The 27588-nt window shown below is 50.2% G+C and overlaps 11 protein-coding genes across 11 annotated transcripts; 6 read left to right on the forward strand and 5 right to left on the reverse strand.

Annotated features, from left to right (window-relative positions):
- Nucleotides 1-608: 608 nt before the first annotated feature.
- On the reverse strand, nucleotides 609-2042 carry N7500_006373 (glycosyltransferase family 31 protein; the record flags this gene model as incomplete). The annotated part of the gene is made up of 1 exon (XM_056677517.1): nucleotides 609-2042. The coding sequence occupies one exon, from the start codon at nucleotides 2040-2042 to the stop codon at nucleotides 609-611; it is 1434 nt and encodes a 477-aa protein (XP_056532517.1).
- A 1847-nt stretch (nucleotides 2043-3889) lies between these two features.
- Nucleotides 3890-5632, forward strand: N7500_006374 (uncharacterized protein; the record flags this gene model as incomplete). The annotated part of the gene is made up of 1 exon (XM_056677518.1): nucleotides 3890-5632. The coding sequence occupies one exon, from the start codon at nucleotides 3890-3892 to the stop codon at nucleotides 5630-5632; it is 1743 nt and encodes a 580-aa protein (XP_056532518.1).
- Nucleotides 5633-6611: 979 nt separating this feature from the next.
- On the forward strand, nucleotides 6612-8721 carry N7500_006375 (signal recognition particle subunit SRP72; the record flags this gene model as incomplete). The annotated part of the gene is made up of 5 exons (XM_056677519.1): nucleotides 6612-6932; nucleotides 6996-7269; nucleotides 7325-7469; nucleotides 7520-8142; nucleotides 8192-8721. The coding sequence occupies 5 exons, from the start codon at nucleotides 6612-6614 to the stop codon at nucleotides 8719-8721; spliced, it is 1893 nt and encodes a 630-aa protein (XP_056532519.1).
- A 289-nt stretch (nucleotides 8722-9010) lies between these two features.
- On the reverse strand, nucleotides 9011-10252 carry N7500_006376 (Gfo/Idh/MocA family protein; the record flags this gene model as incomplete). The annotated part of the gene is made up of 1 exon (XM_056677520.1): nucleotides 9011-10252. The coding sequence occupies one exon, from the start codon at nucleotides 10250-10252 to the stop codon at nucleotides 9011-9013; it is 1242 nt and encodes a 413-aa protein (XP_056532520.1).
- A 738-nt stretch (nucleotides 10253-10990) lies between these two features.
- On the reverse strand, nucleotides 10991-12839 carry N7500_006377 (uncharacterized protein; the record flags this gene model as incomplete). The annotated part of the gene is made up of 8 exons (XM_056677521.1): nucleotides 10991-11548; nucleotides 11604-11716; nucleotides 11776-11905; nucleotides 11959-12060; nucleotides 12109-12274; nucleotides 12333-12527; nucleotides 12579-12609; nucleotides 12668-12839. 8 exons carry the CDS (start codon nucleotides 12837-12839, stop codon nucleotides 10991-10993), a joined length of 1467 nt encoding a protein of 488 aa, XP_056532521.1.
- A 540-nt stretch (nucleotides 12840-13379) lies between these two features.
- Nucleotides 13380-14311, forward strand: ftmF (2-oxoglutarate dependent dioxygenase ftmF; the record flags this gene model as incomplete). Its single annotated transcript, XM_056677522.1, has 3 exons — nucleotides 13380-13728; nucleotides 13781-13999; nucleotides 14055-14311. 3 exons carry the CDS (start codon nucleotides 13380-13382, stop codon nucleotides 14309-14311), a joined length of 825 nt encoding a protein of 274 aa, XP_056532522.1.
- Nucleotides 14312-14656: 345 nt separating this feature from the next.
- N7500_006379 (HD domain-containing protein) lies at nucleotides 14657-15353 on the forward strand (the record flags this gene model as incomplete). Its single annotated transcript, XM_056677523.1, has 3 exons — nucleotides 14657-14795; nucleotides 14844-15057; nucleotides 15104-15353. 3 exons carry the CDS (start codon nucleotides 14657-14659, stop codon nucleotides 15351-15353), a joined length of 603 nt encoding a protein of 200 aa, XP_056532523.1.
- A 465-nt stretch (nucleotides 15354-15818) lies between these two features.
- On the forward strand, nucleotides 15819-18197 carry rfeF (uncharacterized protein; the record flags this gene model as incomplete). Its single annotated transcript, XM_056677524.1, has 6 exons — nucleotides 15819-15824; nucleotides 15881-16000; nucleotides 16104-16649; nucleotides 16723-17704; nucleotides 17753-17820; nucleotides 17871-18197. 6 exons carry the CDS (start codon nucleotides 15819-15821, stop codon nucleotides 18195-18197), a joined length of 2049 nt encoding a protein of 682 aa, XP_056532524.1.
- Nucleotides 18198-19287: 1090 nt separating this feature from the next.
- Nucleotides 19288-24243, forward strand: N7500_006381 (aminophospholipid-translocating P4-type ATPase DNF3; the record flags this gene model as incomplete). The annotated part of the gene is made up of 1 exon (XM_056677525.1): nucleotides 19288-24243. The coding sequence occupies one exon, from the start codon at nucleotides 19288-19290 to the stop codon at nucleotides 24241-24243; it is 4956 nt and encodes a 1651-aa protein (XP_056532525.1).
- Nucleotides 24244-24837: 594 nt separating this feature from the next.
- N7500_006382 (uncharacterized protein) lies at nucleotides 24838-25185 on the reverse strand (the record flags this gene model as incomplete). Its single annotated transcript, XM_056677526.1, has 1 exon — nucleotides 24838-25185. The coding sequence occupies one exon, from the start codon at nucleotides 25183-25185 to the stop codon at nucleotides 24838-24840; it is 348 nt and encodes a 115-aa protein (XP_056532526.1).
- A 560-nt stretch (nucleotides 25186-25745) lies between these two features.
- Nucleotides 25746-27584, reverse strand: N7500_006383 (uncharacterized protein; the record flags this gene model as incomplete). Its single annotated transcript, XM_056677527.1, has 1 exon — nucleotides 25746-27584. The coding sequence occupies one exon, from the start codon at nucleotides 27582-27584 to the stop codon at nucleotides 25746-25748; it is 1839 nt and encodes a 612-aa protein (XP_056532527.1).
- Nucleotides 27585-27588: the final 4 nt, after the last annotated feature.

The following is a 27588-nucleotide window of genomic DNA, read 5'->3' on the forward strand; positions in this document are numbered from 1 at the left end:
AGGGAACATGCAAGGGGCTCATTCATCGGTTCCATGGTACATTTTGTTTATCAGGGAGCTATGGCCAGCCCTGGAGGACGTTTGGCCTTGCTTGCCATGGTAGACAGGGCGGGTCCGACCCACCTGTTTCCCTCTATCTACCTACCCACCATATCTTCCATCGATGTTCAAAGTATTTCTCAGATATCTGTACTCCGTACCAAGTCCTATGTTGCAAATGCTCTAGGAGATCAATGGGAGTGCGAATGATGACGCCGCTACCCGGACACCCCAGCCCAAAACTGTCTGCGTCTTTGCTAGCACGGCCAATTAAGCAGCCTATTGAGTAAGTACTAGAGAATATCGGGAACTGCATCTTCAACAACTACAATTTTGTAGCATAAGAGGTAATCCCAAACTTTCCATATCACATTATTCAGCTCATTAGAGTAGACGGAAGGTGTATCTATCATTTATAAACAACGAAGCAAAACTCCATGCAAAGTGTCATTCCTTTACCCATGCGCCTGAAATGTGGGGTTCTTGGTCCAGCAGACCACCGGGGCCCGGAGACCATATAAAGGCGCCAGTACACGTTCTGTACACGTACCAGGGAAAACCCCAAATATTTACCTTAAGCGCCATGACAGCTCCAAGATTTGATCGCCGTTCTTTTCATCGCGCTTAACGTACCACTGAGTGATACGGTCGTTTGGCTCGTGGATGGCATCCACCAACAGGAAGCTCTTCTTGTCCTCATCCTTGTGACGGAGGGGTCCCAGCTCGTGCAGGTAAGATTCATCATTGGCGCCATTGTGCGGGTCCCAGGTCTGCTCCATGGACATGTCATCCTTGTCTGGGTCGGCGTGATACTTGATGACTGAGAACCCATTCGTCAAGATCCAGCCGTCGCCAAAGTGCCATTTGCGGAGGAGGCAGCTGTCACCGCATAGTTCAGCGACCACCGCTAGCTTCGGCATGTCGGTGAGGAACCAGGACCTCCAGTGGTGCACTGTGAGGGAGGGCTCGCGGCCGGACTCGAAGAATCCGGAGGCGTCGTGTACCAAGTCCAATTGTCGCAGACGGTGGTCCACCGTGAGTCGAGTTTTGGTGTAACGGTAGATGCAGATGGCGATGCGGCGATCGCCCGTGAAATCCATCGCAGAGCACTCGTCGTATACGTTAGTCAATTCCGTCAGGAGGGGTTTCGATAAGAAGACGCCCGCGCCTCCAAATCCAATCATCCCGAATGCCGCGATCTGCGGGATAGACTCTGACAATCCGCCAATATACATGGAGGTGGTGTGATCGTATTCAGCCAGCGCATTCACTAGTCTAGGCATCGACATGAAGAAGGTATCGTCGTCGATGATACAGCCCCATTGGGTTGATTCCCGGGCATTTTGTTGTAAATGAGGGATTAGCGCGAAGTATCGGTTGAGGTAGTCATCGTCCGACTCTGTGATGTAGAGGTTGACTCCAAGACTGTCGGCCTTGGCCTGAACATCCCGGATCCCGGTTTCTGACTTATCCGGTTCGATAAGTGCGAAAATGCGAGCGCGCGAGTATCCAGCCCAGTGAGCAAATGCGTTCAGAGACTCATTCAATCTCTCGACACTGGTTGCGACTCCAAAATCGATGTGTGATGCGTCCGCCAATTTTGGCGGCTGGGGGACCCGCAAGGACACTGGGGCGGGAATGGAGCACCCATCCGCCGCTCCCTCAGTGCCCTTTGGCATTTGCAAGAATGGCTCGTCAAGCCACTGCGTGTAGGGCACTGGTTCATCTGTCATCTCGAGTACGATTTCTCGGCGGGTATATTGGGTGACATGAAGGACTTTCAGGTCTGCCAATTTATCAAGATCGAGATCGCACGGGACATCGGGGCCGACAGTGATGGTTGTGTTGACAGCTGTCTCCAGCGGCAATTTCACTGGTTCGACTGAGGGCCATAGTACGACAACAAATCCTATTACAAACAAGAAGGCGACTCCAAACCGCAGCATCTTTTTCCAGGCCCATGATACCCCTGGGACAGATCCATCCCGCGCATTGAAGATCATATTTTGTGTGAGATTGTATCGGGGTTCTACCGCATTGCGGATCCAAGAATTTGGTCTAGAACACAATCAAGGGCCCACGGTCGCAGGATGAAAGTGTAGTATAACGATGCCCAGGTGGTCTGGAGGGGAATGGAGAAGGGGATAGAGAAGAGGAAGAAGAAGAAAGTAAAAAAACAGGTGGAAGACAGGGTTAAGGGACGATCATGGTTCCATGGGATGAAAATGGCCAAGGCCCATTCTCTAGGGGGCCTGAGAGACGATCAATGACGTTGAAGTGGAATCTGGCGGAAGTCACGTGCCCTCGTATATAGTGTAAGTTTCGGATTTGGTCTGTACCTACATATATGTACATGTACCTAGTCAGGTACTAAGGTACCAAGGGATAACTTGCAGTGATATCCAGGTACGAGATACAGAGAGATATGGCTCCAATGACTATTCTATCTCAAATGGTGATCTCATTACTCCCAAAGCAGCGTTCAAAATACTCCCGTACAGATTACAACCCTGCCCGTGCCAAGACCTTCTAAGCTATGGCTCCGTCTCTTCACTCGTCGCTGATCGCTCCGGTCCCCACATCCGCGCGTCCTCTAATTGTCCTGCTTACTCCGACTTTGGCAGCCAAGACACTACGGACCTCGGGAGCGCTGCGTACTCGCTTTAGATAAGCGCTACGAAATGCAACGGAGTAATATCCGGATGCCATTATCCTAATAACTGGCTAAATGTCTGCGTTTAGGGTCCAGCTTGATGTATGTTGTACTCATCCCACTACGCTATCCCTCAGATCGACTGTCTTGACTCTTAATTGCAGACCTTTGGGTGATATTCAAGTCTCTTACGGAATACAGAGTACACATCTATATTGTACTCGAGAAAATATAGCGAGATACATTGATCATGCGTACATATGAAGTCGAGCTAGCCCGGTACCCCAATGCCAATGCTGAGGCCACGCCCGTACTCCAAACTGGAATACTACTCGCATAAGACAGCCTAGATCTGTCGTACATGTTGTTGGGTAGATATTCCTTGTTTTTCTCCGGAGTTCATCGTCCTCCACACCATGTCCCTTAAGCCGCATGGCCGATGGTTAGTGTAGAGAGACATTTCACTTCAATTTATTAGGTCGCAGCTTACAAATCGGTGAACATGAGGTCCCCTCTCATAGTTTTTTTTCTAGGGTTTTTTCCCTTTCCGTCAAGTGAAAATTTATCTGTCAGTAGTGTGAATGTCAAGTCAAATGTGAATACTAAAAGGATACCATCGTGTCAACAAATGCATGCATCCAGAAGGAGTGTCAAGACTCAACAAGGACTACCATGACTGATTCCTCTCGTCAGTGGTTTTGTTTCAACGCCACAGGCGGCTAATGCAGCGAGGGACTTGGGTGCCTACAGCATATATATTGATGCAATTATCGGTTCACCATTATCACGTTATGAAGGATAATATATCCATGCACCACACTCTATCTGCACACGAGTGTTGATTCGGCACGTTTACCCCTTCTCAGAACGTCGCTCCTTGCCAACACAGAAAGCCACGGCGCTAGCTTACAACACTAAAGACAGTACCCACATAGCCCCTTTGAACTCACAAATCAGTACGGAGTACTCTTCTATGCCACTCTAAGTAGCGCCCGTCAGAATGCACTGTGGGCTCTACATAAAATGTCGAGCAATCAGTTTCAGTTACGCGCCCATGAACCCTGCATGCCAAGGTGCTCGGCCTGGGGGCCAAATGATGATCGTAATTTTGTCTTCTAAAGAGCCTCCTGTCACTCCGCTATAACCTGTCAGTAATTTCTCTGATTTGCCGGATACACGGTAGAACCTCTCTTCAGGATGGCCCCCTACGCTGCAGAATATCTTTTCTGCTGGCTGTTCGCCACTGCGACCCTCGTTCATGCAGATGGCATCCCTTGGACAATGCCGTGGTCTGATCAAAGCTATGGTCCGGATGGCCCATGGCATGCCGTGTCAGTTGAATTGGGATCCAACAAGCAACCCATTGATCTCTACCCTGGCGACCGATGGGCTAGTGTCATTCTTCTCGACACTGTCTGCTCGGACGACTCAACCCCCTGTTATGCAAGACGAGCTGGTCTCTTCGACATTAATGCGTCAACATCTGCTGTCACCCTGAAAACACCAACCGACCCGAGTCAGATAAAATGGCTGTCCGATCAGAGCAGTGCCGGTGTTAACAATTGGGGAGGTACCGGATACGTCAGAGAAGGGGTTCTCGCCGATACGATCACGTTGCAAAATGGACATAGGGTACCGAATGTCTCTATGGCATCGATCTACGAAGCTTACCAAGAATACCCAAATGGGAAAAGATATCCTGTTTCTGTGGGGACCTTGTCACTGGGGGCCACAAAGCCTACCCACGTGGTGGATGGGAGCAGGTTCAATTTGCTATCTGCTTGGCAGCACTGGAATGATACTTCCTCTGATCGCATTCCGTCATACTCCTGGGGGATGCACATTGGATCTGTGGAGCCTGACATCCCGGGTTCGCTGATCCTTGGCGGGTATGATCAAAACCGAGTACTGAACCAAGTAAGCTCTCAACACGTTGACGATACGAATCACCTTGGCAATCTCAGGATTTCTCTCGAAGACATCGGGATAGGAGTTGCCACTGGGGACTCGCCATTTGACTTTGAGAATAAATCTGGGCTGTTCAAATGGGGAAACAGCATCACTAGCAGGGCGAAAAGAGTGGAGATTGATCCTACCCTTCCATACCTCTACCTTCCCAAGGAAGCATGCGATACAATCGCAGCTGAGCTCCCGGTTACGTTTAACGATGGTCTGGGTCTATATTTTTGGAACACAGATGACAAAAATTACGAAAAAATCACATCCTCTCCGGCATATATGTCCTTTACATTCGAGAAGGACGCGACAAACACTCAAAATATCACCATCAAAGTCCCTTTCCAACTTCTGAAGCTCACACTTCAAGAACCCTTAGTGGAACACAACACAACCTACTTCCCATGTTATCCCTCTGATCAATTCGTCCTCGGCAGAGCTTTTCTTCAGGCAGCCTTCATTGGCACAAATTGGCAAGAAGGTATTGGAAGTGGCTACTGGTTTTTGGCACAAGCACCCGGGCCGGCAATTGGATTAGATGCTCAGCAGAGCATTGATGTTGACGACATCTCAATCAAGCCTTCAGCCAATTCATGGGAGGACAGCTGGGACGGGTATTGGGAACCTCTTTCATCGAAGAACTCCGACTCCAACTCCACCATCTCAACTGTGGCAAAGGCTGATAGTGACCCCTCCGCCTCGGGTCTTTCGACTGGAGCAAAGGTTGGCATTGGCATTGGATGTGCTGTTGGTGGCGTGGTATTGATTGGGTTCCTTGCTTTTGTGATCATCTCTCGTCGAAGGCGCACAACAAATTCGCGCCCGGACACCATAGATGAATATCGCATGGTATCAAGCCCTGTTGAAAAGAGCAAGCCACATCCAGTGACTGAGTTAAATGCTCATCATATAAGTGAGCTACAGTCGGACAAGGTATTCCAGGAGGTACCAGGGTCTGCTACGATACGCCACGAACTTTCGTGATGTTTTGGGCTAGAAGTTTGAAATATTCTGAATAGTGTACATGTGTACATGTATTTTATATTGATTATTAGAGAGAGGAGTTACAATACACATATACGTATTCTGTTGCCTCCACGAGGCCCCGCTTCAAGAGCTTCAAGAGCCGCGTCCACTGCCCGCCTGTTAGGGCAAGTGGGCCTAACACTACCACTCCCAGGATCATCATGGTAGACCTTAGGCCTGCCAAAACGACCACTATGTTCACCAGATGGTTGATATGCCAGGTTATCAGGATATTAGCAACTTACGACAAGCCATGAACCGTATCCAGAGGACTATAAGGTCATAGAGTCTCTAGCTTTTTTACCTCCGATGACAAGATATTTATCTAGTAAAAGTGCTGCAAGTGAAGATATTCTCACTCCGCCACCCAATTATACAGATAAATATGGCGCTATGACTCAGTACATTTTAATCTGTGTTTTTTCAGTAGAATTAACATATCTAGATAGAAAGAGGAGAGGTCCGTACTCCGAACAGGTCCCCGAGAAATATGATTGATGGCTGACATTGGTTTACTGTTCAGGGTCGATCGGGGAGCCTAGCCATCTCCGATAGAAATTCCGTGCAGGTTGTGATATTCAAATTCACAACAACCGATACAGTGTATGATCCAATCAGCGATCAAAGTTCCAGATGCTATCAGTTCCACTGTTATTGGTGAGTTTGTCGATCTTACCTTGCTACAACATACGGGGTTCAACATGGACGACAAAAATAGGACACGTGAGCTACGGCGGGGCACATGGCGTTGAGCGCAGAAACCCCCCAATGGGGAAAAGACCAGTTCCGCACATTGTTTGATATCAGTTGATCTGGGGAAATCGGCCACTGTGTTCTTTGTAGAAATCCTACGACTTTATTTGCTATTTTGACATTGAAGTTTCTTTTTCTTTACTCATCAATACACTCCTGAATTCTTGAGCGACCAACCCCCGCCATGGTTGCGCAATCGCTGGCCTCGCTATTGCAGCGGGCGTCGATCGATGACCACGAGGAGGTCCTCCAGTCATGCAATGCAGCCCTCGCCAAATCTAAATCTGATCTGCAGGCGCAACACATGAAAGTTGTTGCTCTATTGAAACTTGACCGTTACGAAGAAGCTCTCAAGACATTCCAGGCCGGAGGCAATGCGCTGAAGCAGAGTGCAGGCCTGGAGTACGCCTATGCATCATACAAGTGCGGGAAGCTTGAAGATGCTGCCGAAGGCTTGACCCACACAGCTTCTGGACGTGGTGCTAGTCATCTCGAGGCACAAGTGGTATGGTGCCACATCTCATCCTTTGCTGATTGAGGACCAATATTGATTAACTTGTCATGACAGCGCTATCGTGCTGAGCACTTCCGACGGGCAGCCGAAATTTATGAACAACTGTCGAAAGATACGACATCTTTCGGCCACGAGGTCAACGATCTGAGCATCAATTCGTGGGCTACTGATGCGCAGCTTCAATGGAAAGGAGAGACGGAATTCGTGCGCCACGACCGATTGTCGAGGGAGGATTTGGAATCTTTCGAAACAACCTACAACGCAGCTTGCTTGAACATTGCAAAGGGGGCATTCAAGCAGAGCGAGGTCTTGCTCAACCGAGCTCAAAGTGAGCAAGCCGCCATATTGCCCAAGACTAGGACTCAGACTGACGTTTTGCACAGATATCTGCCGGACATCGGAGGACCTTTCACCTGAAGATAAGGTCGCAGAGCTGCTGCCAATCGCAGTCCAGCAACTTTATGTCCTGATTCAACTCGGAAAGTTGGAGGAGGCCGAGGCGGTTCTCAAAGATATCTCCGTCGAAAAGTACGTTAAACCATACCAGCGTGAAACGTATTACTCACATATTTCCCCAGCATCACCGAATTATCGACCAAGAAGATCGCCCGCAACAACATCGTCCTCGCTCGCCCAACCGCTGTCAATCCCTACATCCTATACAAGGCCCTCCATGACACCCCAGATGCCACCAATAACGATCGGCTATTCGAATTCCAGGACCGTGATATGATCGGTAACTCGCACGCCGCAGACCTCCTTGTCCAGAAATACGATGGTATTATCCGGTCCACAACCAAGGCACAGTCAAAATGCCCAAGCCCATCCACCGACGCCATCCCCAACCTTCTCTCTGTATACAACGCCGCAGCACACGCTCAAGGCGAAACTGGCCCTAAAGCCCTTCACAAGATCGTCCCACTGCTGGAGCGACGGCCCACAGACCTTGGCCTTCTCCTGACGGTGGTACAGCTCTATGTCAGCAATGGCAACACTACCTCTGCTATCACCGCCATGGAGCGAAGTCTCCAAATCCTGGAGGGAACAAACGAGTCCGTCCGATTCAACCCCGGGCTTCTTAGCGTCCTCGTCTCCCTCTACCAGCTTGAAGGTCGCATAGTCCAGATCCGCACCACCCTCGCACAAGCCGCCTCCTACTGGCGCACGAAGCCCGAGCCCCCCCGCGTCCCTCCTCCGCGCAGCAGCCGCCCCCCTCTTGCACTCTGAAGAACGTGCGGACCTCGCTACAGCGGGTGATCTATTCCGTGCCCTGCACCAACAAGATCCCAACGACCGTGTCGCCATCGCCGGCTACGTCGCCTCACAAGCAACCCTGGACTATGCGCAGATTGAGTCTGAGCTAAACCGCCTGCCAGCAGTCAGCGACTTGATCGCTGACATCGACGTCTCAGCTCTTGAATCCGCTGGAATCTCTCCCTCGGCTTCCTCCGTTGCCGCGGCCGCTGCCGCCTTCGCTGGTGCCCGCAAGCGCACCGCAGCTAGCGCTGAAGACCGCGCCAACAAGCGCGTCCGCAAGTCCCGTCTACCCAAGGACTTCGACCCTGCCAAGAAGCCAGACCCCGAGCGCTGGCTGCCTGTGCGTGACCGCTCTTCTTACAGGCCTAAGGGCAAGAAGGGCAAGCAGCGTGCTGCGGCCCTCACACAGGGTGGTCCTGTCAATGAGAAGGCGGAGGAGTCTCCCGCTCAGCAAGTACAAAAGTCTGGCGGTGGCGGTGGCGGCTCTAATGCTAAGAAGAATAAGAAGAAGGGCAAGCGATAGTGTAATTTCAGACAGATAGAGATCATGGCTGAATGCTACCTACGATACTTAGACCACAGGTATGTATCTCATATTTCATTTTTAAAAGGATGTCTCAAAACCGAAACGGGCAGTAGAATAATTTCCTTCCACCTATTTTCAACTCCGAAAACTCCGACTGTCCCCATAACCTCAAGTAAGCCAGCCCCGTAGAGCCAGCTCAAAGCAACCTCCTTAAAAAATGCCCGGTCTAGTATCTCCTTCTACCGTCTTCCACATGCCTCCACACTGCCTGTTAATAAATAGGGATTCAACCCAATGGAGTTCGAATGGTACCACACTGGCGATTATAGTGGTCAAAGATCATAAGCAGCAGCCGTAGATCCATGACAGCGTCCTCAGCGCTTGTCTTCGCCGCCGACCCTTCACCAACCAGATAAGAATGCAGAGCCATGAATTCACGCTCATACGCCTCATCACAGGTACTGACAGTCTCCGTCCGCTTCACGCGAGGAAGAGCAACAGCATTCTCGGTCTCGTTAATCTGATTGCCATTGACATTATCCATTTCTGCCGTCCCATCCGCTTCCTCAACAACAACTCGTACATATGTACCAGTGCTGATCTTCTCACCAGGACGGGGGAAGTCATATTCCACGCTGAGAGTCTTGTGCGCGCCGTACACAGTCAAATGCGCATCACAGCGAGGCAAGGCATCAACACCGGCCTCCCAGAGAAGCGTAAATGGGTGCCCATCGTTTTCGGTGGAATTTTTATAGTGGAAAATGGCAGAGTAGAACGGGTCCGTGATAGCAACGTTGGAAACAGCATCCGGCAAGCCTAGCGACTCTCGCATCACCGAAAGGTCATGGCAGCCCAGCATACCGAGGTACCGACAAAAAGCAATTCTGTCTGGGGTGAGGTCTTCTTCAGACCCGAAGACATCTTCTAGTAGAACGCGGAATTGTTCTGGGTTATTATGGCTCTTCATATGTGTGATGTCTTTTAAAGTCGGCGTGACGATGTTGTTCATTGGCCCGGCGATGTGACGGCAGCGCGCGTAGTATACGCGGCCTATAGTGGCGAGTTCTTTCTTGAAGACTTCTGTGAAGCATGGTGCGTAGCGACGCGCGCAACCGACAAATACCTTTGGACCGTCTCTTTGGTTGACGCCGTTGAGAGACCGGGAGGTTTTGCCTTTGTTGATTGCCTCGCGAATGCGGCGCATGCTTGAAATGCTCATTGTAAGTGGGACTTCGACCATCACGTCTTTGCCGGCTTCAAGGGCTGTCACGGTGTATTGTTCGTGGTACTCCATTGGGAGGAGGTTGAGGATGACATCCACTTCTTTATGGCGTAGGACATCTTCGACGACTGTTGTGCTGTGGGTTATGTCGAAGCGGGACTGGCATTGGGTTGCGATTTCTGCGTTTGGGTCGTAGATGGCTGTGAGGGTGTAGTGAGTTTTGAGGGATTGGAGGACCGGCAGGTAGGTGGCTTGGACTGCATTTGTGGCGCCTAGAACACCTAGCCGGAGCACAGGGGTGGGCATGCTGGCGGAAATGCGGGAAGCAGATCAGATTGGTACAGATGGAGCGAAGATGGAGGATGACCAGGCTTTTTTGTATTGTCTGAGCTGAATGACTGAGAGCGTAATGATATTGTAAATAGTAGGCATCCAGGTATTTGAGATCGTAAAAGTGAACAGAGTGAATATTGGAGTAAGAGCTTCGTTGATATCTTGGAGCAAGACAAAGGATATAAATTCCCCCAAGTACTTTCAAGGGAACATCCCTACCCAACTCCGTGACATCATCCAGTCCAAGGCTACATCGCACAGTTCTGGGGATTGACCCCGGATTCAATTCAAGATTGGCATTAATATAGAAAATGACCTGTCCATCCTATCTATGCTTTAGACTATGTGTTCAACAGATATTGGTTAGAAATGAAAGATCTCAAATCATAACAAAGCGTCATACTCATGACGTATAGACTTGGCTTCAAACAGTATTTTTAATTATAATCTCTGTAGGCCGAATACTGCAAGAATATTTTCTGCCCTTAAAAAACAATAAGAATAATACACCCTGATGTTAAGCTACTAGGAAGATGGAGATGTGGGCATTAAACAGCTAGACCTCCGAGATCTTGTTGGATGAAGTTCATGGTAAGTGAGAGAAAACATGCTTGGTTTCCTATAGTTGCGAGACGGCTCTATCTATATTCACGCCAAGCTGGCGGAAGCTTGATTTGGCCCAAATAAAACTAAAACAATTGTTTGGGGTAGTTAAATTGAAGCGCGGGCGTTGACAACCAATGCCTCGCCATACGAACTCACATCATATCCATGTTCTTCCAGGTATGCTTTGAACTTGGCATCCTCTGTCTCAAGCTCTCGAGACATATCTGGGATGAGGAACCAGGCAACCAAACCACCTACCAATGTGAAGGCCGCGCCAATTAGGAAAACTGCTTGCTGGCCTTTGGCGGTCGTGTCGAAGGAGTTCTGGATTGGAGTGAAAACTTCTGTCCCGATAGATGCGCCGGCTTTGCCGACTGCGGCTGCAAATCCGAGGAAATGACCACGCAAAGGTGTTGGGAATGATTCCGAAGCACAGAGGAACGTCGAGACCCCCGGGCCCATTTCTCCGAGTGCTTGAAAAATGCCGTACATGACGATAAAAAGTGGGAAGACACTCTGAATAGGTCGCAGTGCAGCCCCCAGGATAAATCCCCATATAGCCCAGATTATGAACCCTAGGGTCATGGTTTGTTTGCGGCCAATCCGATCCATCAAGATACCACCGAGCAAGCACCCTGGCAAATAAAAACAATTGATAACGGTCTGGAAATTTCACTGTTAGTTTAGCCATCTAGGACATTGTGTATTGGAGACATACGCCGTATCCAATATTCTGAACCGTGGTGTTATTGGGGTTCAGCTGCTCAATTATAGTGGAAGAAAACAGACTGAATGGATATGTCACAAAGTCGTAGCAAAACCAAGCCAAGGCTACAGACATCAACATTAGCCAAAGCCACTACACAAAGTAATCAAGCCAATCGACTCACATGTTCCAAGCATGGGTTTCCAGTACCGACGTAGTACTAACCCGTAGGGATATTGTGACTTGATGGCATGCTTTTGGTATTGAGTAGAGTTGACCATCCGAACGCGGAAGAAACATATTGACAATGGCAACTGATACCTGTGTGAGAATAGCTAGCCATTGGATTGATGAGACGACGACTTACCACAATACCGAGACCGAAGGTAATGCGCCAGACCCCTTCAGAACTTTGTTGGCCGTAACACGCGAGAACAATAAGAGCAACCAAGCCAGCTCCAACAAATCCCTATCCCGAAGTTAGCAGGGTCCTCATTAATGTTGTGATAGAACTGACCAGATCTATAGCAAAATCAGTAGTCAGTGCGACCAAGAAACCACGTCGCTTTCGAAGGTGGACTGTCTCATCGGCGGCCTCAGTAGCACTGGTAGTACAGACAGGATACTCTCCTCCAGCACCAAACCCTGCAATGCCTCGTGCAACGATCATCATCCAGAACATTCTTATTGAGGTGTTAACGATGGGCTTTAATCCAAAAAGCTCAGACTTGCATAGCATACCCTAATTGCGATTTTCCATGAGAGGCGGTTGCCAGCACCACTCCGATGATAAGAAACGCTGTTGCGGCGACAATACCAGTCCGACGACCAATGCGGTCAATCAGAACCCCAAAGAAAAGCATGCCAAATATCTCACCGATGAGATATGAGTTCGACAGGCGCGACTTTATAGTTGAAGACATTCCATTCATGTAGCTGGACTGATCAGTAAATTTGGCCAGAGTTGCCTCAAACAGGGCTACTCACAGGACCGAGAACAAAGGTTCCATATAGCCAACTACCAAGCGATTAGTACAAGGGCGAAAACCAGACGTTGAGATATACAGATCACGCACTGATTTGAGCGTTGTATCCATCACTGAACAAGGCCAGCCCGGAAATCACTACATTGAGTACGCCGGAGCGTTTCTTCTCGGGTTCCTCTTGCTCGATGTCCAATTCGGATTGCGAGACTTGATCCTTGGGATCTTCCATCTTCATAGTAGAGTCACTGGGAGAGGTAGCCATGTTGAAAAGAATACTGAACGGAATATGGAACTGTGTCATATCTATAGAAACTATACTCAATGGTTCTAACGACGAATTGATTTCAAAGGTGACCAATTACAGCATGGCATCGATGCACGGTAGACTCGGTGGGAAGTGCGAGATAGTGTATCGTCTGTGGGTCGTACTAAGTAGAGGTCCAAGCTCCCCGGGGACGCTCCCATGCCCTGAGAAGCTCTCTGCCCGTGGACGGTGTGCATCATTTCATGACTCTAGTTGCCTCGCCTACCTTGGCAGACTCCACATCGTCTTGAAGGTCGAATAGCGCAATCCCTCATCATCAAACCTATTGGGGCTTATCTTTCATCCATGTGCTGGGGCATGTTCGATGTATTTAATTCCCTATCTAGTCCAAAAAAGTACCCGTCTCGGTGCGAAGGGCGATATCTTTCGGCTTTCGTTGCAACGAATTCTTGATCTACAAAATGCGAGCTACTGGGCTACCGATGTTCCACGAAATTCTACTGCTCTGTGTTTCTATCTAAATTTACCGGTGAAAGAATGGATAATTTTCATTACTCGCTCTCTGCTGAGCAGCTTCAGAGTTTCCACGAGCGTGGGTATTTGCTAGTTCGTGGGTTCTTTACCCCCAAAGAATCGGAGTTGTTGCGAGAATGGGCGCAGGAAGTCCATGATCTTCCATGTACCCCTGATGTGCCCTGGATGCCTTATCAAGAGGTGAATGCTCAAGGCAAACGGGTGCTGTGTCGCACTGAAAACTTTGCCAATTCGCATGCCGGATTCGATAGTTTTCTCCGAGGGCAGCGTGCGATAAGTCTTCTCCAACAGCTCGCAGGGGAGGAGATGCTTCTTTTTAAAGAGAAGATAAACTACAAACTGGCAGGAAGTGGTAAGCGATGTCCATTTAATAGTACTGACTCAATCGCTCACCTGTCGGATAGGCGGTTTCGATCCTCATATCGATGCCAATGCCTACACCCACGTCAAAAACATCAAGCATTTGACTATTCTTGCAGCAGTCGATGAAATGAATGCAGACAATGGAGGTCTGGAAGTGGTGAGCGGCAGCCACCGCATGGATATTCCTCTCGGCAGCGATCGCTGCATTGCGTCGGATTGGGTCGAAAGCAACGTCTGGACACCGGCTGAGCTCGATTCAGGTATGCGAATTGAAGAATCCCCGATACTTTCATCGGACCTTATTGACAAAAGTAGGTGATATCTTGATTTTTGGCTCGTACTTGGCCCACCGCAGTGGCGCCAATGTTAGCTCGAAGGACCGCCGTGCAATTTATGCAACGTATAACTGTGCCGCTGAAGGTGATCTTCACGACCAGTACTATTCTGACCGCCAAAAGCTCTGGCCTGCAACACATATGCGGGAGAGCGGACAGACATACGAGGAAGGTCGTATGCGATATGCCTTTGGCTCCCCTATGTTAACTGTGGACTCTAAGGTCATCCCGGTCTGATCAGTGCGGGGATATTCTACTTAATGCCAAGCAGAAGGTTGATTCCATATGATCTTGAGATATTGTCGTAATGATATTGATTAGTCGAAGCAAAATAGCCGGGCGGTACCTATCTGCTATCGAGGTAAATTGGTCTAGTTCAGCCTTCAAATTCGTGTGGGCCACCGGCATGATCACCGACGAGTTTAGTTTAGGTACACTCAACTGGACGGAGATATAACGAAACGCCTCTGGCGTAGATAAATACTTCGACTCACCCCGCCTCTTTCTCTTCTCTTTTTTGTCTACCTTGATATTGTTTCACTTCAACGCTTCTCTTCTTCCATCCCAAGAGTAAATTGGACTATGAATCAGCAGTCAGCCCAAGAGAAAGCAGAGGCCTTAATCGGCGCTCTAGAAAAGTATGGTCAAGGTGACTACATCGGGGAGTCAATTAGCCAGTTAGAACACTGTCTACAGGCGGCTCATCAGGCCCATAAAGCGAGTAAGTATTGTCCTTCTGTATCTCTCACAGTTTCTTACATTCTTCCAGATGCTCGTGATGAGTTGGTCATTGCGGCTTTATTGCATGACATTGGTCAAATTATTCCGTTAGAATCAACCAAGGAGGTGCGTATGAATCTTCGCGAAAGCAGCGACAATGTCGGCCGAGTCGGCCATGAAGCCATCGGCGCATCATATCTCCAGTCCCTTGGATTCAGCGAGACAGTCTGTCGCTTGGTACATAGTCATGTCGCTGCGAAGAGGTATGTGATCTCGCCTGTGTTGTGCGAATTTAGACTCACCTTTCAGGTACCTTACTGCTACCAACCACGGATACCACGAAGCTCTATCATCTGCCTCGCAAAAGTCGCTGGCATTTCAAGGTGGCCCGTTCCAAGGTGCGGAGCTTGAACTTTTCGAGCAAGATCCACTTCGAGATGAGATGGTCTCACTTCGACTTTGGGACGATGCTGCCAAATTGGAGGGAATCGAGGACATTACGCCTCGTGCTGGGGTTTATCTGGACATGGTTATCGCGCATTTGCTCCGAGATGCCTGAGTGAGCAGTGGAATTCCACTCTGCATGTTGATTTACATGTTCGGTTGTAGTAGCAAGAGGAAGTACATTGGGTTCTTTCCCCAAACCATGGGTCCACTGTCCGAGTGAGTAATCAACCGGTGCTGCCCGGGTGCCCTGGGGTGAAACTCAGGACTATAGGCGCCTCCATAAAGCGGCGCAGGAGGTTCCCAACGGCAGCCTAAATGTGTCATAAATATCATGTATAGGGCTGCATATATACACGCCTGGTGACTTCATTGAAGATACTTCGAGATACTTTATTTGCTAGTAAACAAAAGTGGGGGCAAAGTATTCCGAGGTACCGTAAACAGCTCAGCCTCACTTGGGCTACTTTTTAAGAGGGGCCCCCCATCAGGCAACGTCATCCAAGCCTTGGAATTCTCTCGTGATACTCCAAGTTCTGTGTCTTACTTCTTCGCCTCTTTTCCCCCTCGAGTTCAAATCATGGGTGTAAGGCTTCCAGATTCCACAACTCCCGAGAATCCCTCCATCTGACCCATCTTTAGTTTGCTCAGAAAATCGCCGCAGCTCAGAATAACCAGATGGCCAATAGTGGTTCATATGGAGGTGCACCTCCATCGGGGTACACTGGAGGTCCTCCTGCAGCATTGCAGGCTGGTGGATCGGTAAGTCATGTCTATCACTGCACCTGTTTTTGCTATGACTCGCAGTTCGACGTCATAAAGAGGAGAAAAAAAAAAAACGAGAAAGTGCTAACGTTCTCTCAAGAGTCAACAGCAATACCAGGCTTATTCAGGATCCCCAGCCCCTCAGGGATCGGTAAGCTATCTTTTTCCTTTTTCCTTTTTTGTTTCCCCCCACTTTCACGTTTTACCCTTCGACACTCTGGAACAATGTCTGGACCTTACCAAGGATATCCATACGGCGGCTCATCGCAACAGAATTCCTATTCCAGGCCTCCCCCATCCACGCCATACCCCGCATCTCAGCCGCAATCACAGGGCTATGGCCGCCCCCCTCCACCCCCACCAGGCCAGCCCTATGCATCTGCTAGTTCGCCCTATCCAGGTCAACAAGGACAGCAAGGACAGCCCTATGCTTCTCCTAGCTCACCTTATCCAGGTCAGCAAGGACAGCAAGGACAGCCCTATGCTTCTCCTAGCTCGCCCTACCCCGGACAGCATGCACAATCGCCTTATCCTGGACAGGCCTCTCCGTACCCCGGACAACAGCAATATCCCGGACAACAATCTTACCCTGGACAGCAGCCGTCATATGTACAAAAGACCCCTCACCCTGTATCACTGCCTTTGTGTTTCGTGTCTGATCTCACTTTGGATGCTCGTTGAATGCTTAATGGTTGAACAAGATTGCTAACGGAAACTAGAACCAGACACCACCCTACCCTTCTCAGGGAGCTCCATACCCCGGTGGCCAGGGCCGTCCTGGACCCTCGCCTGGACCACCCAGTGGACCACCACCAGGTCAGTATGGTGCACCAAGCGGACCACCGCCGGGCCAATACAGTGCTCCAAGCGGACCTCCACCAGGCCAATACAGTGCTCCAAGCGGACCTCCACCAGGCCAATATGGCGCACCCGGTGGGGGCCCTCAGTCCGGAGCACCTCCGGCCACCCCTCAACAGGTGGCAGCTTATCACTCCCTCTTGAGTTCTACAGTTGAAGAGAAGCGTCTCGGAAGTTTCTACCCCAAAGACCGACTGGATCGCCTTGTCCAGACGCTTGCCGCCGAAGCACCAGGCAAGCTCAACAAGTTGATTCATGAATGGGCCGTACCTATGGAGGTTGCGACCGATGTGATGAAGCTCTCGCTGTTCGACGTGATTCTGTACGTTGATGACAGTGGATCTATCGAATTTGAAGAGAAGGGACTCCGAAAGGAACAGCTCAGACAAATCCTTGGTATCGTCGCTACTGCTGCGTCGACCTTCGACCAGGATGGTATCTCTGTCCGATTCATGAATTCCAATGAAAAGGGCGATGGCATTCGCAACGCAGAGGATGTCGAACGTCTAGTGTCCCGAGTCCGTTTCTCGGGCCTGACCCCTCTGGGCACCAGCCTGAAATCCAAGGTCATCGACCCGATGGTCATTCAACCAGTCCGGGCCAATCGTCTCGAGAAGCCCGTGCTGGTGATCACCATCACCGACGGACAGCCTGCTGGCGAGCCCCACGACACTGTGGGTAATACCATTCGTTACGCAGTGGCGGAGACCGCACAAACCCATTATGGCCCCGGCGCTGTATCTTTCCAGTTCTCGCAGGTGGGAACTGATCAAAGGGCTCGCGACTTCTTGTCTTCTCTGGATGAGGATCCTAATATTGGCCACCTGATCGACTGTACCTCCAGTAAGTTCCACGTTGACGTTCATGGTGGATTCAACTGACGTGTTCTAGACTTTGAGGTTGAGCAGGATGAGATGTCCCGTGCTAACCCACCAGTGCATCTCACCCGCGAGCTTTGGGTAAGTCGTTTTTAACCACATCATCGCATAACATGGAACTGACTATGTAGTGTGCCAAACTGATGCTCGGCGCTATCGATTCTTCTTACGACACCAAGGATGAGCGAGACAACCAACGTCGCGGTGGAGCTCCTCAATCGACAGGCCAGTATGGAGGGGGTTACGGTCAACCTCCCCAGGGACAAGCTCAGCCTCCGTATGGTGCTCCCCCTGGTGCTCCTCCGAATTACGGTTCCCAGTCGGGTTATCCACAGGGTCAATATCAACCTCCCCAGCAGCCTCCATACCAAGGATCGCGGGGTGGATATGGCCAACAGCCACAGGGGTATCCGTCACCTGGATCAGGCTACCAGTATGGACAGCCGCCACGCTATTGATTATGACGTCATAGGGTTCCTGCACTGAAATGAAATGATTTTGCCATTCGTCAACCATTGAAGATCCCATGGTTTTGGGGATGTTCTTAGGTTGTTCTTTAACTCCACGTAGTTTTCCCATCCAACGGTTCGACCCTGAGAATTCTGTTGCTTAAAAATGGATGCCTGGGCTTTCCCAGGTCCAGGTCCTGCCAAGACACTAACATAATCAGCCCACGAGTTCACCAGGGCGGTCAAGAGTAATCTGTCGTACTCTTCAGAGCGCTGTACGGAGTAAATAGATTTGGATTCCCAGTACATACAACATCCTCCCATGTGCTAGCCAAAGCAAAAAAAAAAAGTTACTACATGGCCCTTTGCATAGGGTTGGAGGGTCCAGGGTCTCAAAGGGAATGTGCAGATTGACCAATAACAAAGCAGAGAGATCTGGATCCGGGTCCATATGTTGCCCCTCCAAAAATATCTTGATTCGGTGATTCTTAAATTAACCTGGGGCTATGGGAGGCGTAAGCGTGGATATTGTATGGTTGCATCTTACGCGTTGCCTACCATGAACGGTTGTCAAGGCCTGAGACGTTTTGGACATGGGATGTTCCACTTGCGCCAAATTTCTTTTATCTCTCTGCCTATCACAGATCTTCATACATATTATATTGTCGAGATCTTCTGTATCCTCCAGGGTATCGCCAATTGGAACACTAGGCCGTTTTGGGCATCATTTCCTCCAGACTTGGTCTTGGCTCTTCCTGGTGTCTCTCGGGCTTTTTTAGTCTAATCTCTTCTCTTAGCCTCTTTTCTTTCTCATAGGAGACAATCATTGCGCCCTTCATTTCTATCCTTGCGTCCGGGAGTACTTTCGTTGGCTCAACCCTCGCAACACCTTCATTTTACAGGGGCAAATTATCTACCCCCACTGAAAGAATAGCGGAAGAATGACCGTCTAATTCAATTAATCAAACACTTCGACCCTAAGGGGAAAACGCTAGCAGAGGAAAGATTCGAAAATCTCGGAGGGAGGAAAAAAAAAAACAAACCCCAGATCGTCGGGATCTGATCTGTCCCGCGCACTCGTGCCAGGAATTCGACTGTCATGTCCCCTAACGACAAATCTACAGAATCCACAGAGGGCACCCAACCCGACCAGAATGATGTCCTCCGACGCCCATCTCTAGTATCGTCACGAACGCTCTCCGACTCCGGGCGGCGGATCTCATCCCAACATGTGCGCTTCTCAACCGATCTCGATCGAGAGTCGGTCGAGGAACAACGACAAGCAAGCGGGGACGGACGCCCCAATTCCCGCGGCCTGACCATCAACACGGCGCTGGCGCCTCCGTCTGTTCGACCCGCTCCCTCACCTACCTCTCCGCTCTCACCTCCCAATGCGACACCAAGTGCGACCCTCTCCCCTATTTCCCCAAGCTCTCAGTCCGCCGGTCGGTCTCGGTCGCGAAATCGCGGATACTCGCTACGTCGCAGCATTTTTAATAAGACCATCAACTCGACGGAGAAGGATGATGTCGCCCTGGCTGAGCTGGGCGAGGTCAAGGAACCCTCGTCTGATGTGACTCCCGCCCAGGCCCCGGCCCCGGCTGCTGAAACGCTCACTGCCGCCGATGAGAAACATGCTCTTAGTGTCGCGCCGACGGCGACGCTCGACTCGATTCATAAGGATGATGCTTCCCCGTATGTCTCCTCGGACTCTTCAGAAAGAACTCTCAAGGAACAGTTTTCCGTGTCTGTGGCCCAGGATAAATGGCGCCAACAAAAGGCGACTACTGCGGTGGCTGTCGCGCGTTTCCAGGCTGTTATGACGTCTATCCAGAAATTCATTTTGCGCATCAAGGATATTCCACCTACTAAAGATGGGCGCCACATTGACTTGAACCCGTCTATGGTAGGTTCCATGATCGATGAGCGCACAGCGAAGCCTTATATTGGGAACTCTATTCGTTCCAGTCGGTATAGTCTTTGGAGTTTCTTCCCCCGCCAATTCTTCGCCCAATTTACCAAAGTCGCCAACTTCTACTTCTTGGTTGTCGCTATCTTGCAGATGATTCCTGGCTTGAGTACAACTGGAACCTACACGACCATAGTTCCTCTGTTGATCTTTGTTGGTATCTCAATGGGTAAGGAAGGCTTTGATGATTGGCGCCGGTATCGCTTGGACAAGGAAGAGAATAACCGGGAGGCTTGGGTGCTTCGTCCAGGTCACGGGATGATTCAAGATGGCGCCTCCATGATAAGCAACGCTCAAGATTGGGAGCGGATCAAGTGTGAGGAAATTCGTGTTGGAGACGTCATTAAAATTGAGCGCGACCAGCCGATTCCCGCTGATATTGCTCTCCTCCATGCAAATGGACCCAACGGCGTCGCTTACATTGAGACCATGGCTCTCGACGGTGAGACAAATTTGAAAAATAAGCAACCTTGCCAGCCTGTATCCAAGGTGTGCTCGACTGTGGAGGATATCGATAGCAACACCTTGCACTTTGTCGTCGAGGACCCCAACTTGGATCTCTATAAGTTCGACGGTCATGTCAGTGTCAATGGCCAGGAGAGATTGCCTTTGACCAACAACGAGATTGTTTACCGTGGCAGTATCCTTCGCAACACCGACCGCGCTCTGGGTATGGTGATCTATACTGGCGAGGAGTGCAAGATCCGCATGAACGCCAACAAGAACCCGCGAATCAAGAAGCCCGCTCTCCAGGACAAGGTCAACCGCGTGGTGATGTTGATTGTCGTCTTGGTCGTCATCCTAGCTGTTGTCTGCACCGTGGCCTACAAGTACTGGTCTCAAGACGTGGAACAACATTCTTGGTATCTTGAAAACGCCAGTGTCTCCTATGGCCCGATCTTCACTTCGTTCTTGATCATGTTCAATACCATGATTCCCATCTCTCTTTATGTGAGTATGGAAATCGTTAAAGTTGCCCAGATGCTGCTTCTGAACGACATCGACATGTATGATCCCGAAACCGACACCCCACTCGAGGCGCGCACATCCACCATCAACGAGGAGCTCGGTCAAGTCAGCTACATTTTCTCCGACAAGACCGGTACCCTGACAAACAACTCCATGCGCTTCCGCAAAATGAGTGTGGCGGGAACCGCGTGGTTGCACGACGCGGATCTCCAAGAGGAGGCCGCCCTTGAAGGTGATCACACCAAGCTGATGCACAAGAAGCGCAAAGTAAAGGGAAAAAAGGCAATGGGCCGCAAGTCCAATGTGTCCGAGGCTCAGATGCCCCGTCCGTCGAATGTCTCCGGTCCTTTTGATGCCATCCGTCAGTCTGGTCGCTCGGCTACCACGTACCGCACCGAAGAGATGCTCGAATATATCCAGCGCAAGCCGTACACCATCTTTGCCCGAAAGGCTAAACTGTTCATTCTGTCCATGGCCCTTTGTCATACCTGTATTCCCGAAGGAGACAAAAAAGGAAACACCACTTTCCAGGCTGCTTCCCCCGACGAGTTGGCACTTGTTCTTGCAGCCCAGGAGCTTGGATATCTTGTCCTGGATCGCCAATCAAACAAATTGACGATCCGCACTCAACCAAACGGACCGGATGAAGCGACCACGGACGAAGTCTACGAGATCATGGACGTGATCGAGTTCTCAAGCGCGCGAAAACGCATGTCAGTTGTTGTTCGCATGCCCGACCAGCGAATTTGCTTATTCTGCAAGGGTGCCGATACCACGCTGATGCGTCTCCTGAAGCAAGCCGATTTGGCACGCGAGAAGGCGGCTGAGATCGAGCGCCGCGCAAGCAGACGCAAGAATGCCGATATGAACCAGGTCATCCAACGTAACAGTGAGGCCCATAGCCGGAAGAACAGCATGGTCCGGAGCAGTATGACCCGACCTAGCTTCACTCATCGGCGGTCCTCAATTACTGGCCCACAGGGTTCGGCTCTTCGAGCCAGTATTGACGTTTGGCTGCGTGATCGGGAGACTGATGGTGGTATGCGGAACAGAGAGGCTGATAGTGAGTATTACAGCCCTCGGCCCTCGGCGCAGATGGGTAGACCCTCAGCTGCGATATCGGACTCTGGAAGTTCTACGAATGGCGAAGATGACGAGGAGGATCTTGTGGAGGAGGCACTGGTTGTCAACGAGTCGGCTATTTTCGAGCGCTGCTTCCAGCATCTGAATGACTTTGCCACTGACGGCCTGCGGACTTTGTTGTATGGCCACCGGTTTTTGGATGAAGCGACCTACACGAACTGGAAAATTGCCTACAATGAGGCTTGCACTAGCCTTGTTGATCGGCAGCAGAAAATCGAGGACGCCGGCGAGCAGATTGAACAGCAGCTGGATCTTACCGGTGCTACTGCTATTGAGGATAAGCTGCAAAAGGGCGTGCCCGAGGCTATTGAAAAACTGCGACGAGCCAATATCAAGATGTGGATGTTGACTGGCGACAAGCGGGAAACTGCTATCAATGTCGGCCATTCGTGTCGCCTTGTCAAGGAGTACTCGACACTGACTATCTTGGATCAAGAGAATGGCGATGTTGAACAAACGATCGTGGACCTTATTGGGGAGATTACTCGTGGCCGCGTGGCACATTCTGTTGTAGTGGTTGATGGCCAAACGCTGTCAACCATTGAAGCGAATGAGATGGTGCGTGAACGGTTCTTCCAACTAGCTGTCAAGGCGGACTCTGTCATCTGTTGCCGAGCAAGCCCGAAGCAAAAGGCCTTTTTGGTCCGATCAATCCGCAAACAGCTCACCGACGCAATAACGCTTGCTATTGGAGACGGCGCCAACGATATCGCCATGATCCAGGAGGCCCATGTGGGTATAGGCATCACTGGAAAGGAGGGATTACAGGCCGCACGTATCTCAGACTACTCGATTGGCCAGTTCCGTTTCCTTCTCAAGCTGCTTCTAGTTCACGGTCGGTGGAACTACATGCGTGCTTGCAAGTATACACTCGGCACGTTCTGGAAAGAAATGTTGTTCTACCTGACTCAAGCTTTGTACCAGCGCTGGAACGGTTACACTGGCACCAGTTTGTACGAGCCATGGAGTCTGAGTATGTTCAACACACTGTTCACCTCGCTCGCTGTCATCTTCCTGGGTATCTTCACCAAAGACCTCTCAGCGTCGACTCTATTAGCCGTACCGGAGCTTTACACCAAGGGCCAAAGGCACGGCGGCTTCAATATCAAGCTCTACCTGGGCTGGTCATTTATGGCGACGTGCGAAGCAGTGATAATTTTCTTCACCATGTGGAGTCTCTTCGGCCTTGCCAAAGTCAACCCCAGCGACAACGACATCTTCTCCCTAGGCCTACTCACCTTCTCCGCGTGCATCATTGTCATCAATGTCAAACTCCAAGCTTTGGAAGTCCACAACAAAACCTACATGTCGCTAGCCGTGATAATAATCTCCGTCGGCGGCTGGTTCGTGTGGGACCTTATCCTTGACCGCGAATACACAATGTCTTCCGGCAAAGGCATTTACTTCCTCCCCTCCAACTTCATCCATCACTCCGGCCACAACCTCCTCTTTTGGACCGTCCTCCTTCTCTCCACCTCAGCAGTCCTCCTCTTTGAATTTACAGTTTCAGCTCTTCGCGCCTTCTTCTTCCCAACAGACGTCGACCTTTTCCAAGAATACGAACAAGACCTCGACATCCGCAGACGCTTCGAAGAAGCAGCCGCCTCCGAACTCCAACAGGGCTGGGACCACGGTACCAAGAGATCAAGCTTCGAGATCGCCCGCGAAAACGCCGAGCTCGCTGAGATTGAAGCCCGCGAACGCCAGGTGCGCGAGCTACTTGCCCGCCCCCGCGTTATGGACTCCAAGCCCGACACCAAGGAAGTAGAGCTCGATGGGTATACCAGCGCCAGCGCGACGGTTAGTCACAACAGCAGTGTGCCGAGTCGCGATGCTTTGAATGCCGAAACGGACCGTGGTCGCCAGTCTGGCCTCCTCTGTCCCGAAGATGCTACCGGACGTCGACGCTCCGTTGAGATTCAGGAGCTCTTCAGCAAGGGCTATGGAGCTGTGCGCAAGGGCCAGCTCAAATGATTCAAGATTCAAGATTCAATTTGTACATGTGTAACGTGGCCGTTTTCCCCCTTTCTTTCTCTTCTGCTGTTGTTTTTATTTTCACGGACTCTTTCTCTCTCTTTCATAGCGATTGCATACGCGATTCCTGTCCATTCCCTTATCATACGATCCCCTCGGGCATCGAAAGGCGTTTGATTTTGGCTTCCTGTCCACACTTTCGTGGTCTCTTTCCTTTTTGCTCGCTGTTCGGTCTGTTGCACAGTCGACCGTCAGTTCTAAGATACCCCGACTCATATTGTTGGCAGTCTCGTCTTTCGCGTTACATATCGGGCTTTCATTGTACACGTGTGATTCCCCCTTCTTGCGGTCAAGGACCAGTACATATTTCTTACCTCGCCCAGTTATTTTTAATTTAGAGATTTGACATGGTTTCTCTTGGTTTTGTAAGTTCTGTTGTAGAGTATTGGTGGATCGACAAGGTGGCTGCGGCGAAGGTCGCACCTTCAAGAAGCCAGGTAGGTATATATGTTCCTCATCAAGTTCTGTTAGCTTTCGCTTTTCTATTTCCAATATCTTCAGTCCTGCTTTTACAATATCTTTTTTTACATTGGTTCATGAGATAGAAAAGAAACATAGAACATGAACCGCTGTAGCAAATGAAGCACCGAAAATCATCCCTGCATCCTTCCTACCAATACCAATCACCACATCCGCTGCTTGAACAAACGCAGCAGCGCCGATGATAGATGCCACTGCCGGACCACCGAGATAGAATGGGAGAATCGCCGTCAGTACTTCTAATGGCACAGCGCGCACCGCATACATACGCTGATAGAAGCGCTCGCCATTGGTGACGTGAGGTGAGTTTGACAGCAACGCAGGCTTTGCAGTGGAAATTAATGCGGCTGCTGCGGAAGAAAATGAGGCGAGCGAATTCAGAATAAGCAGAATTTGTTGCATTGTTGGTGTTTGATGAATGATTTCTTGATTGTAGTAGGGATGGTAGTGTTCGTACGAGAGGGCTATTCGGCTTGTGAGCGATGTACGATTTGATATTCATTGGTACTGGACGTGACAAACCTGGGTTGTGCAATTGATCTAATACACCAAAGGCCAAAGCCAATGTAGGATTAAGGGGTGAGTAGGGTAGAGAAGTCCCAGGTGTGAGAGCAACAAGAGTCAGCCCAATGATGACTCGGAGACTCGGGGGTGTACTCAACCGCGTGTCACCTGATATCCAGAAGCTGAAGATAAATGCGCCTTACGGCTTTCTCATTGCGGTCGAGACTGTGACAGTAAGTCTGGGCGGCAAAGGAAGGCCCAATCCCTTCCTTGACAGTACTCTTTTTCTGCTGTTGCATGTACCACAATGGTCCATTACAGGGAGGATGCAATGTCAACGGCCAGGAATGCGATAACAGTCCCAGGAAATATAATCTCAGTAACAGATACTTGTACATGTTCGATTCGCTTGCTAAACCCCATGCTATTATTCTCCAATGTTGTGCTCCGTTTTAGCCTCATATCCAAGCAACTGAAGTCCTATCAGATGCTGTATCCTCAATATCCTCTTTTGAGTCATCCAGCATGGGCTGGAAAACTATTTCCCCATGATCCCACGATTCCTGTCCCTTCCTCCAAATCACCGGGACCCTACCAAGATCCTTAGATTTCACTTGCTCGGCATACTCCGCCACACCCTTCCCACCCCTAGATGCACCCACAATCAACGCTCGATTATCCTGATAATCAAAAGAAGGAAGATCCTTCCACCATCGCATTCGCAAGCCCTCCCCGATAACCAGAAGCGCAATCAATCCCGTGATCACCGCACTGGCAATGACATAGGCCCGCGATCCGACGCGCAGCGCAGCGACCTGGACCAATACGGGTGTGGACTTCTTGAATTCCCCGACGACCAATTGAGCTGACGCATATGCAACCAGAATATCGTCAACCAAGGAGGTAACTGCGTTCTCCATTCCCTTCATCACAACCTGCGTCTCGCTTAGATTTCCACCAGCGACGGAGGTGCGATAATCACTAATGCTAGCATTGAAGGCATCGCCAAGGGTCGAGCGATAGTAACTGGTCAGATCGTTGGCGATGAGTTCGAGTTGTCGCATGACCACATGAGTAATATTGTGATGGGGATCGATATCATGGACTGGGCCCACTGATGATTCGGACCTGTTCACTTTGCTAACGCTGATGTTCCGTCCTTGAATATCGACCGAAACATTAAATAGGGCCGGGTTAAATGTTACAGCACACTGGACTCTATCCAGGTTCTTATAGTAGTTCCCTGCAGCGATGGCCATGTACCGCTTTGCAGTGTATGCGATTGGAGACGCCGCCACCCCCAACGAAACTATTGCATCGTCGCCTCGTCCGATATAGACCGAATATTCGGGTGCGCTGAGGTTACTGTCGGGAAGGAAACCGCGAGCTGCGTGGAGACTGGTTTGCGGAAGGACTTGAATGAAAAACATCGAGCTAGTATTGTAGATGCAATCAACGGAGGCGTCCAGACCTATTTCGTTGAAGGTGTAGTTTTTTATGTGAGGTATGGCGACAAGGTTGTCGTCAGAGAGGCCGGCGCTTGCGCCAACTCCGTAAGACCGGCCGTGATAATTGTATCGAGTGTTATCGAGTTTGGGGTGATTTCGAACGTCGCCGTTGATTGGGGAGGCGGAGTTGACGGAGGATAACAGTGAGCCCAGTAGGCCTAGACCCACCGAGTAGGTAAAGTAACCCTTTGTCTCACGAATTGTCAACCCTGTCTTGTCGATCTGGCCAGGGTATTCTTTGATCAAACTTAAGTCGGACCAATCCGGAATGAACAAGGAAGAGTGTTGGGTGCCGATAGCATCTGCGGGTGTCAAGGCACCAGTCCATAGTGCTGATATGACAGCAGAAAGATTGCCGAAAAGCACTGTGATGGTAATCATCCAGAATGGCAGACCGAAGTTGGTCGAGGGAGTCGATAGTGCTGACCAGAATCCAAGCACGTTGAGGGAGACTGGAGTTTGTGTAAATCTAACTCGAGTTGTCAAGTTGATCAGGCGACAGAGTGCGAAGACTTCAATAGCTGCCAGGATCGCACCGAAAATCTGGACTGCTGTCTGAACTGATGTTCGATTTGTATTCACAAAAACGTACAAGTTGTCTGGCAGATGCCAACTGGAGGCATCACTGTATAGCAGAAGAATGCTCAGCGCTAAAGGGACAATGAGGAGGATAAATAGAAGATGCTCGATCCAGGAGTTGGATGGTGGGGATTGGTTGTCATGGTCTTGAATGCTTTTCGATGAGACAAACATATGCTTGTGCTCATCGAATATTCGAATTAGCCGCATGATC

The sequence above is a fragment of the Penicillium coprophilum genome (assembly GCF_028826855.1).
Source record: "Penicillium coprophilum strain IBT 35676 chromosome Unknown utg000004l_segment0_segment0, whole genome shotgun sequence".
Taxonomy (NCBI): Eukaryota; Fungi; Ascomycota; class Eurotiomycetes; order Eurotiales; family Aspergillaceae; genus Penicillium; species Penicillium coprophilum.